Consider the following 10,908-nt stretch of genomic DNA (forward strand, 5'->3'; position numbering starts at 1 on the left):
TCACAGATCATCAAAATAGAAATTGTTCCGCTTTATTACATATTTTAACAGGAAATTGTTTTGTTTTAAATTCACACATATACTGGCTTCAAAACTATAATTCGAATGTTGGCATTACCAAACAAATTAAAATGTATTGGACATGAGAGATCCGCGTCTTCAGCAACCCATGCTTGTCGCAAGCGGTGACTGACGTAATGGGGTGGACTGGCTTGCTGATGCGAGATCACAATCTCGTTTGCGGACATACGTCACAGAGATGGAATATTGCAGTATATGGCGTTAAACAAGAAACAAACAAATGTATTGAGCATGGTTGTATTTCACTAATTCATGTGCGAAGGATAACAGTTATGTAATCACGCCTTTGTTGAAGGTTAATCTGGGAAACCCTCGTGCGTGTTTGGTTGACAGAAACAAAATAAGGTAACGCCAAAACTGGTTCGTAGAAAACGCTTCCTTCGAAACACAGCTGACATCAGATTTTCCTTGGAAGATCTTCACGAACTACGCTGCAGCTTCAGTAACACCATCGTGACAACATGGACCACATCTACGACGTAAGTATGTAATTGCGTCTAATTAGCCAGGTCAGATCCTTGTGTCCACTTCCGGCGGTAACGATGAAGTGTGCTGAATCAGGATCTGTGATGGTCGTGGTCCGGCTCAGCAACTGGAACATGTAAGTAACGTTATGCTTTGTATAGCAACCTTGTCATAACACTCAACAAGCGTATCAAGTGACATACTCAACGCAATTCATTCTACAATATAACTTTCACCAGTGATTCATTCTGGAATTGCACAGTCGACTTTGCTTTTAGTAGAGATTTAGTATTTGCTTTTAGTTTATCATACAGCATACCACATAGCAGATGCCCGACTGGTACACATTATACTGATTCCGAGCCGACCAGTCCTTGTTTTATCCCTTTAATACCTAGAGGCAGGCAGGGTAACAACAAGTCCCGTCTTTTAACATCTTTTCGCAAAACGAGACCGGGACTCGAACCACCGACCTTTCTCCCCGGACATACAGACCCTCTATTCACTAAACCACAGCTCCTTCCACTATTTATCTTAAGTAGCCCAGTGGGGTTGTTGCCAATTGAGGAACTTTTCTCCCAAGAGCATCATATAATCGGAACAACTAAATATTTCTCATTTAGAACAAATCAAATAAGAAAACACACCCCTTTGCCCATGATATACACATTTCCTTAATGTTGTTATTAAACCTTGATCCATTCAGTTTTCATTCATCAAAACAGTTAATGTATCACGTACCAGAGCGCACATGAGCGTGAATGTGGTGATTACTTGTTGACTTCAACTTGATAATGCTGATATAATTTTCATATATTGGACATTATCAATAAAGAGACTCTCATGAACATTATAATAAATAAATTTCCAATGACCTGGATATCTATAATATATTATATACTGAACATCATTGAAAACGCACCACCTGTAAATTTTGAAATATGGTAATAGGATTGTTTTGAGAGTGAAAATGAACGTTGGAATTGTTGTTAATAACACAAAAGACAATAAATAATGCTGTACAGTAAAGAACGGATTGCCTGAACACGTCATGGAACACATCACATGACAACAACAAAATACATGCACAACAGATACGAAAAGCACAAATTGCATGTGTAAAAACATGCTGATTAAGGGGATAAATGTCTGTCGGCAAAACCGACGATAAAGACATGGAATGTTATATAAAGGCATGGGATTTTTATATCACGTATTTGTTAATTTTACAAAAAGTATAAAATATAAAATAATTCGTTTTGCTATTGGACTGTGATCAGTAAGGACTATCAAACAAGGTTTATTCATGATGCCCATTTCTGGTGTCCCCCGCCGTGATGTTGCTGGAATATTGCTAAAAGCGGCGTAAAACCAAACTCAGTCAGTCAGTCAGTCAGTTATTCATGAGTGAGACCACGGTCCAATACAGCATTACTTACAATTAATTAATAGAACATTTTCTAGGGTATTATTTTCTTAAGGTAACTGAAAATTGCCAACAAAAACCCCATGAAATTAGACGTGTAGTGGAAGGAAGACATCTTGCGTGACTTATCAGCTGTAAATGGAAATATAATATTTTGAAAACCATTTTCTATTTTACGACTGGCAAATTATTGACATGACAATGATGTTAAGGGACATTCATCCAAACATCTGGCCGAATGCATTTGTGTTTATTAAATGAACAGACTTGATACAACATTCTCATCTGCAAAATACAAGAAAGGTTTGTAGAGAAACTTTAGACCATGGTACTTTTCCTACACAATATTTATCAGAAAAGTTTTAGTCTGGTATTGAATGATGTTCTATCTAGTAGTAGTAGTAGTGGGGAGTCGTCTTGGTCGTAGTCGTAGTCGTAGTATGTGTGTCTGGAAGGATAGGAGATGTTCAGTGCACTTTTCTAACCACTTAATAATGTACGTGTTCAGCTACATTTAGAGTATTTTTTCAGAAACCTTTTTCATCTGTAGAAAGGGCGTGGTCAAGAAGGAATATATTGTTGTAGACATGTTCTTCTTTATTGTGGAATCGAGTCTTAGTGGACTTTAATTAACAAGATAAATTTACAAATGTCCTAAATTTGTAAACAAATAGCTATGACAATAAAGTGAGTACTTATATCCAGATCCTGTAAATTCCTTGTACAAAAATAGTTCGCAATGATCTACTTATAACAACAGGGGGAAAACGTCTGTAGAGTAACAGATGTGCTTACTATCTATCATATACACATCACATATATAGGATAAAGACATGGAATGTTATATAAAGGCATGGGATTTTTTATATAACGTATTTGTTAATTTTACAAAAAGTATAAAATATAAAATAATTCGTTTTGCTATTGGACTGTGATCAGTAAGGACTATCAAACAAGGTTTATTCATGATGCCCATTTATGGTGTCCCCGCCGTGATGTTGCTGGAATATTGCTAAAAGCGGCGTAAAACCAAACTCAGTCAGTCAGTCAGTCAGTTATTCATGATGAGACCACGGTCCAATAGAGCATTGTCTGATGGGTCTTACAACTTCATGGTTTGACACCATTATATATACAAATACATGCTAGTTACGTTCTAACTTTGTGATCAACGTGTATTAACATTTGCATGAAGGTACAATTATCTATTGATATTTTGCTCTTGAATCATTATGCACTGGACATATCACAAAAGTGGTAATCATCTTCAGACCAACTTTTTTCCCAAATACATGTACTACCAAGTCTAACAGTTCTACTATCATTGTATTATTTAGTTTTGAATTTGAAAGGTAAATAACAGCGACAAAACCCTTTCCACATCCACAACAAATTGCTGACATGTCTTTTGGAGTTACTTCACGTTTAGTGTCACACAATACTTTTCAAGAAAACTCTCAAATGTGATGTATGAAGAATGAAGTCTCAGTGACAGATACATCACTGTCATTGTGAAATAGGTTGTGTTTCAAAAAGCTAAAAGCAGCGACACCCTTTCAATAATCATGCTTAGTCGCTCATAAATTATAGAAGCAATGGATTTAACAGCAAGTGTTTGTGCATCTAATATGCTTGGATAGTTCACTTACGTTAATAATCACTGAAGTATTTTTGTTAAACCCCAAGATATGCCCATTTCATTTTACTGGATTTAAACGTTCCATAAAACATCTGGGCAAAGAGAGATATGTTGGTTCCAACAAATAAACCTCCAAATACCTTTCTAAACGATAAACCATTATATTGAATACAGTCCAAGAAAGGCTTTCTTAATATTTAAAGAATGTATTTGAGACAAGTACAATTGACACAATGTGGTTTCTCATAATCTGCTTGAGATGTTGCATTCTCAGGAGAAAGAACCCAGATCAGAACACATAACACGTTTTATGGATAATAACTCCTGTTTATTTTAATACCAATTTTCAGAGCTAATTCTTGCCCATTCATCAGGTAAACTTTGAACTTTAAAGCTTAAGGTATATCGATGATCAGAGATTGATCAATAGTGATCAAATATACGATTCCCTTCCATTGCCATACCCATCTGAGTTAGAAATATCAGAAACCCGTGAAATCCAATCATAGCTACATCCATGTCGAAAGATTCAGAGTGACAAGAAAAATATGTCAATTGTCCACTTTCCTTTCATATCGAGCAAGATTCTAGCCGCTACAATCCTTTGGGTCTGCATTTCACAACTGTTTGGGTACAATCGAAAATGTATGAAGAAAGTATATTGAATTTGTTTTATATGTAATTGAAAATGGACGGAACAGTTGGCAAAATTGGCTATGTATATTCAACCATTAATCACAACTTCTTACAGTTTCTGAAAAGTAATCTGGATACGTTTGAGCAAAACTAATTGTTTCAATGAAGACAGAGGTAAGACATGACCCTTACCATGTTTGAAATTTACATTTCTACCAAACAAATACACTTATTGATCAACTGAGTTTCAAATATAGGATCATTATGATAGTTGCGATCTTTATGTTTTCAAAGTTTCAAATTAGATAATGTTTTAAAAGCAGATGTTTGATATTAACTTACATGTTTTGCAGCATTGTGACCATACTAGATTAAGTTCTCATATTTTCGTGAAATACTTTGAACACAACAGTGCCCTATATGGTTTAGTTCTTAAAGTAGTTTATTTTATCACTGTTCACTCGATGTCATAACAAGTGACTTTTAATTAATACATCACTTACCACTAAACAACATCAAAACACACGCCCTTGATGGACTTACATTTGATACGGTTAATTTTTATCAAGAAGGATTCTTCTAATTCATGTTCTCAGAATATCAGACCGCCGTAGTCGATGGTCTTTAGTGTACCAGTGTTTATACCTTCGTATTGTAGTTCAGGGCTATCCTGCCAGTAAATGTTGTGAACGACTCACCTGCCTGACTCAACCATGTAAGCTGTTATGTCCTGAAGCATCTCCTCCCCGAGACACAGCCTTATGTATGGACATGTAGGGAAGCATCTGGCGTGCTCCATCCACGGGTCATCTCCAGCTTGCCACCCGTACACCTTACCCCTACAGTACCCGCACTTCACACGGTCAGGCTTGGTGTCCTGGGGCTCGTGATAAAACCCTGCACGTGCAAGATCTTCAGGTGAAACCGTGGACTCTTCTGGCCATTTGGAGAAGGTTGCTAGACGATGAACTTCACGGGTAAAGTCTGGGACAATGGGAGGAGATGGAACTTCAAAAGGAGATGGAACTTCAGATGGAGCTTTGTTCTGGATATTTGAGAGCGTATTAAGAGCCTCTGAGGGAAGTATAATGTCTTGCGGTGGTTTAAGGGGTAAGCCTGACGTTCCTGCTAGTGCTTCTTCTGTTGAAGTGTGTGCATTAGGTAATACACTACCTTGGATTTCGCAACACGGAACTAACGCATGACTGTTCCCCCTTCCTTGATATGTTGTTTCTGCGACCTCTTTAGGGTTTCCTTGACTTAACGGAATATTTCCCACTTCCTTGCCCTGGAGGAACCTGCAGTAAGGGAAGTGACTCTGGTGTTCTGTAAGGGGGATATCATCCAGTTTCCACATCTTGAGCACCCCAAGGCAGAAGGCACATTTCACACGATCGCCACTTCCGGTGTAAAAGAAACCAGCTTCGGCTAGCCTGGCAGGATCCTGTGAGGACGACGACGGCCATTTTGTGTACGTCATGAGCCGCATTGTCTCGTGCCTCATCATCTCCGCCGTGGCCATCTCCGTCGCTGTATCGTCCCTGTCACAGCTCGCACTACCAACCTTGCAATAACTACTGAAGAACGACATATGTAATCTCTCGAATAGTAACCTTGCAGTTTTATTCGAAGTAAAATCTTTGGCAATTCTTGAAATAAAACTGCAAATCCAGATGCAGGATTAAGTTAATATGTTTCTTAGAAATCACATATTTTCAGACACGCACCAGGACGATAACACCTATCTACCAGACTCGTCACATACATCACCCGTGATGGCGATTTGCCGCACTGCACATATACCAACCCCTGCACACTGAAGCCATCCTACAGGTCTGCGTGCAGTTCTGGGTTATGTGGCTCAAACAGAAAAATCCCCTCCTGGCCTTTCCACAGCTGCATGACATCATGCTGAAAAGCTGTGCATATTCATGAGGGAATTTCCCAGGGAATATTGTGGGTGAAGTTTGTTATGGAAGATCCGAGATGTGTGCCCATGTCTACAACAGCAATGCTATGTCAATAGTTACATCAATGTCTATAGTACCAGCTGTGCTTTCACTACAGACATAAACGCATTTTGGGTGAAGATTAGCGATCTAATATGTAATTGGTAACATTGCCTGGTTAAATTGCTGGACAATTTATAGAATTGATGTGAGCATTGTGAACTGTATGAAGGTATTTCACTCCACGACGTCCATGAATATATACGTGCTGTAGTTCCAAGTGTTGTCGATGTAAACAGACGTATATTTGATACAGACAGCACATACATTAAGTGTTGTTTAACGACTTTACGCAATCAGCTTCCCGTTATTGCACCCAGTTTGAACTTAGATAATTAGAGGGATAATGGACACAACGATTTGCAGAAACACAGAACAATTGTAGGATGAATGAAGGAATGGAAAGGAAGAAGAACAAAGACTATCTTAGAATCTATTGCCTTCAAACTGTCCTTCGTGAAAATACGACCACGAGTGTCTTATAATGGTTCCTTTGCCAATGCTGTTCTTGATGACAATAAACAAATTATAATTTGTGCTTCAGATATATGTTTTGGTAGTGATCCTTATACCTTTGTCAAGCAAGAGTGAAGTAATACTGTAGAGTACAAGGGTCCCATTTAAGAAATTATCTTGATGCATTTTAATGTTGGATGTAATAAATCTACACTATTAGGCTTCAATATTAGTGCTAATCTATCACCCTAATAATTATACCACTGCTTCCACACTAAGCATGAGTAAGATACATTTCATAATAACAAATGTTTCATAGATTATGTAGATATTCAGACTCAGACTCAGACTAGTTTATTCAATACTACAGGCCTTATGACCTAAGGTACAATTACAGCAGAATATTATATTTTGTCACGTGGAGGTGATATAATACACAAAACTTATAATTAAGAACGGAGTGGATTAAATACATGCTTCAAATATAATGATAGTAATTTGATTGTTTGTGGATTTTGTGAAGAAATAAGTTTGATGAAGTTACATTTGTTTGGCACAACAGAAGTTAACCAAGGTAAATATTTCATTCGAAGTGCAGAATATTTTGGACAGGAAAATAGTACGTGAACTTCATCTTCGATGTTGAGATCCATGCAATGTTCACAGCAGATGGTATAGTCGTACTGTTGTTTCTCCTTCCTGTATGCATTTACCTTCAGATTGTTCAATGCTATTCTGAATTTACAGAATGCACGTACCAAAGACTTGTCTTGGAGACAAGTAATATATGTTTCTGTGTTAAAATCAGTTTTAAATCCAGAGTATAATGACAGATAACCTGAGGTAGAAATAGACAAATGTCAATCCTGGATAAAGATATCCTGTAACCTTTGTCTGAAAGTGCTGATAAATGACTTCTCGTCACCAACTTGTTGTGATAACCAGGTCCATGCGAAACCTATTCTTTACTTCTCATGGATTACAGACTGGCAACAGAATGTAGGGTCCTTGAGGTAACGAATATATGGCATGTCAGCTTATAGTCATGTACATGTAAGCATTTCTCACGCGGGAAGTTAATACCTGCTAACCCTCAAGGTGGCAAGTGTCAGCATGTGTAACAAGTCCCTCCCTGTGAACCAGATTGATACAAAGCTCTCAGTGGTGGTCACGTCATATTAATGCGCTACGAGGAAGTCTGCGACAGTAATTCTTTTTAAATCAACACTTGACCACTTCATTATCATATGTTAAATACTTTGATGATCTTTAAGACATGTCCTTTTATCAGAATATTCTCTGCTGTCATTGCGCAACTGGAATTGGAATTGGAGGTAAACAGATGTGTTAGGTACCCCAGTGTATCACGTACAGTGAACCCTTGTATCATGTACCCTGGTGTATCACGTACCCTGTTGTATCATGTACCTGCTGAAATAAGTCTAAGGTTGGATCATGTACCCCGGTGCATGACGGACTCACCATGTATCATGTACCTAACCGTATCATGTACCTTGTGTGCCACTCTTCCTGGTGGACCGTGTACCCTTGCGCATGGCGCCTCTTGTGCATCGTGTCCCTTGCATCGTGTATCAAGTTAAGTGGTCTACCTTTGTGGAACACGAGTACCAGTATATCATGTACCCTGGTGTATCAAACAAACTGCAGCTGGTCCATCTTGCGCACTGTTGTATCAAGTACCCGAGTGTATCACGTACCTTAGTGTATCACTTTACCGAATGACTAATGTTCCCTGGGTTATTGTGTACCCTAATGCACCAGATGCCTTTTCTGCATAACGTACTTAAGTATATTAGTCACCCTGGTACATCACGTGTCCCATTGAATCAGTTACCCCAGTACATCACGTGTCCTAGTGAATCAGTTACCCTGGTACATCGCGTGTCCTAGTGTATCAGTTACCCTGGTACATCACGTGTCCTAGTGTATCAGTTACCCTGGTACATCACGTGTCCCAGTATATAAGTAACCCTAGTACATCACGTGTCCTAGTGAATCAGTTACCCTGGTACATCACGTGTCCCATTAAATCAGTTACCCTGGTACATCACGTGTCCTAGTGAATCAGTTACCCTGGTACATCACGTGTCCTAGTGAATCAGTTACCCTAGTACTTCACGTGTTCTAGTGAATCAGTTACCCTAGTACTTCACGTGTTCTAGTGAATCAGTTACCCTAGTACATCACGTGTTCTAGTGCATCAATTACCCTGGTACATCACGTGTCCCAGTGCATCAGTTACCCTGGTACATCACGTGTCCCAGTGAATCAGTTACCCTGGTACATCACGTGTCCTAGTGCATCACGTACCTTGGCACAACACATTCTTAGGTGTATCACGTACCTTGGCACAACACATACCTAGGTGTATCACCTATAATGCTGTATCACCGACATCTACATAGGTGATCTTGTGTATCACAAACCCTGGCTGCTATCACTATGACTCGATATATATATCTGATTACTTGTCTGAGGTCTAAAATGATCAGCTGCATTTGAAATATCAATAGAAACTCTCACCAAATGAACTGTCTGCTAGAAATCTCATGTCCATACCTTAACACGGTCCAGAGTCTGTGTTGACACTCCATCACTCCAAGTATGGTAACACAATCCACATATCTAGCATTACATGAACGAGAGCAATGGTCACGGCTAGCAGCTCTTCTGTCTGGCAGAGCCACGAGAGAGTTGGGTTTTCCCAGTCAAGACCCTATTTTTAGCTCGACCCTGGATGGTTTTCCCGACCAACCTCAACACTGCCACTAGCTTTAAGAGGTTTATGCTGTCATGCCAACTGTCATTTGATACAAGGATAAGTAGGCGAATAAATATTTTAGCATATACAACTCATTGTCGAAGCCGTTAAAACAACTGTGTCAAGTTCAGTTGTTCTGCTAGACTGTACTAAAATATACTGAAAATGAAACAGAAAAGTACAGTTAATACAGTAAGAGTTCTCTATTGGTAAGACATAAGCATTTAATGATAACAATTTTCACAAACAGTTTTAAAAAGTTATACACAGTTATAACACGAACGTATTTTTCAAAATCGTTTAACCGATAAATAACGATAAAACAGTTCCCACAAATAGACAAAATATCAGTTATGAATAGATTTCATTGTGCGATGTCGACAATACCATATATAAGCACGTATTGTTTGAATCGTTTAAGCAGGGCTCACTCCTCCTGAAGGTTATAAATACACATTGCTTATGACAAGAAATTATTGGTATGTATATACTGCATATACTATCCTCCTGAAGTACTTATAACGAGACCTTTGCAAAATCAAATATACAAAAGACCTGCTAGAAAGACGAAGACTACGGTTTCTGTCAATAGTTTATTATCATGTACAATTTATGAACAAATAGTTCTACGTGTTTTCATTTTTCAATTATATGACAATCCCATCGGTCACTTTAGGCAGCATATATAATCGAGCACAATACATGAAATGTAAGATTACAGAATTGTTAAACGTATCACCAATTTAATTTTTTCCCTTTTCTTTGTTGGTTCTTTCTTTAAAACATTTTTGGTTTACAGCTAAGACGCGTACACTGTCCAGCTTTTTTAATATACTAGATCTGCTTCCCATTAAACTGCATATGTACGTAACAAAGTTTATTGCACTCTTATACAGAACATACTTACTAGACAAGCTTAAAGCGGCGGTCACATCTTACGGACACGCACGTAGTTGACCGTAGTGGGGGAATGAACGTAGTAGACAGTAATAGACCGTAGTAGACCGTAGTAGACCGTACTTGTGAGTGAGTTGGAGAGTTTAGTTTTACGCCGCACTCGGCAAAATTCCAGCTATATGGAGGCGGTCTGTAAATAATCGTGTCTGGACCAGACAATCCAGTGATCAAGAGCATGAGCATCGATCTGTGCAATTGGGAACCGATGACATGTCAACCAAGTCAGCGAGCCTGACCACCCGATCCCGTAAGTCGCCTCTTAGGACAAGCATGGGTTACTACGTTCAAATGAGTTACGGTCACCAATGTTCATGACCGTAAGATGTGACCTCGGCTTTACACTGCACCCTCCTGTGTAACATGTACATAACAGATTTTTACACTCTCACACAGAACATACTCTCTAGACCAGCTCAACACTGCACCCTCCTGTGTAACATGTACATAACAGATTATT

General features: G+C 38.7%; 1 protein-coding gene across 2 annotated transcripts; it reads right to left on the bottom strand.

Annotated features, from left to right (window-relative positions):
- Positions 1-306: 306 nt before the first annotated feature.
- On the bottom strand, positions 307-9,428 carry LOC124266464 (baculoviral IAP repeat-containing protein 2-like). 2 transcript variants are annotated; one of them, XR_006895767.1, is made up of 2 exons: positions 9,293-9,428; positions 307-673 (listed from the first exon to the last, which is right to left on the bottom strand). XR_006895767.1 is itself a non-coding variant. In XM_046701256.1 (2 exons), the coding sequence occupies exons 1-2, from the start codon at positions 5,836-5,838 to the stop codon at positions 667-669; spliced, it is 900 nt and encodes a 299-aa protein (XP_046557212.1). In that variant the 5' UTR covers positions 5,839-6,303; the 3' UTR covers positions 307-666. The 2 variants fall into 2 exon arrangements, 1 of the variants encoding a protein (XP_046557212.1); XM_046701256.1 differs by lacking the exon at positions 9,293-9,428 and adding an exon at positions 4,946-6,303.
- Positions 9,429-10,908: the final 1,480 nt, after the last annotated feature.

Source organism: Haliotis rubra, unplaced genomic scaffold, assembly GCF_003918875.1.
Source record: "Haliotis rubra isolate DU_JTF1 unplaced genomic scaffold, ASM391887v1 Scf126, whole genome shotgun sequence".
NCBI classification, from domain to species: Eukaryota; Metazoa; Mollusca; class Gastropoda; order Lepetellida; family Haliotidae; genus Haliotis; species Haliotis rubra.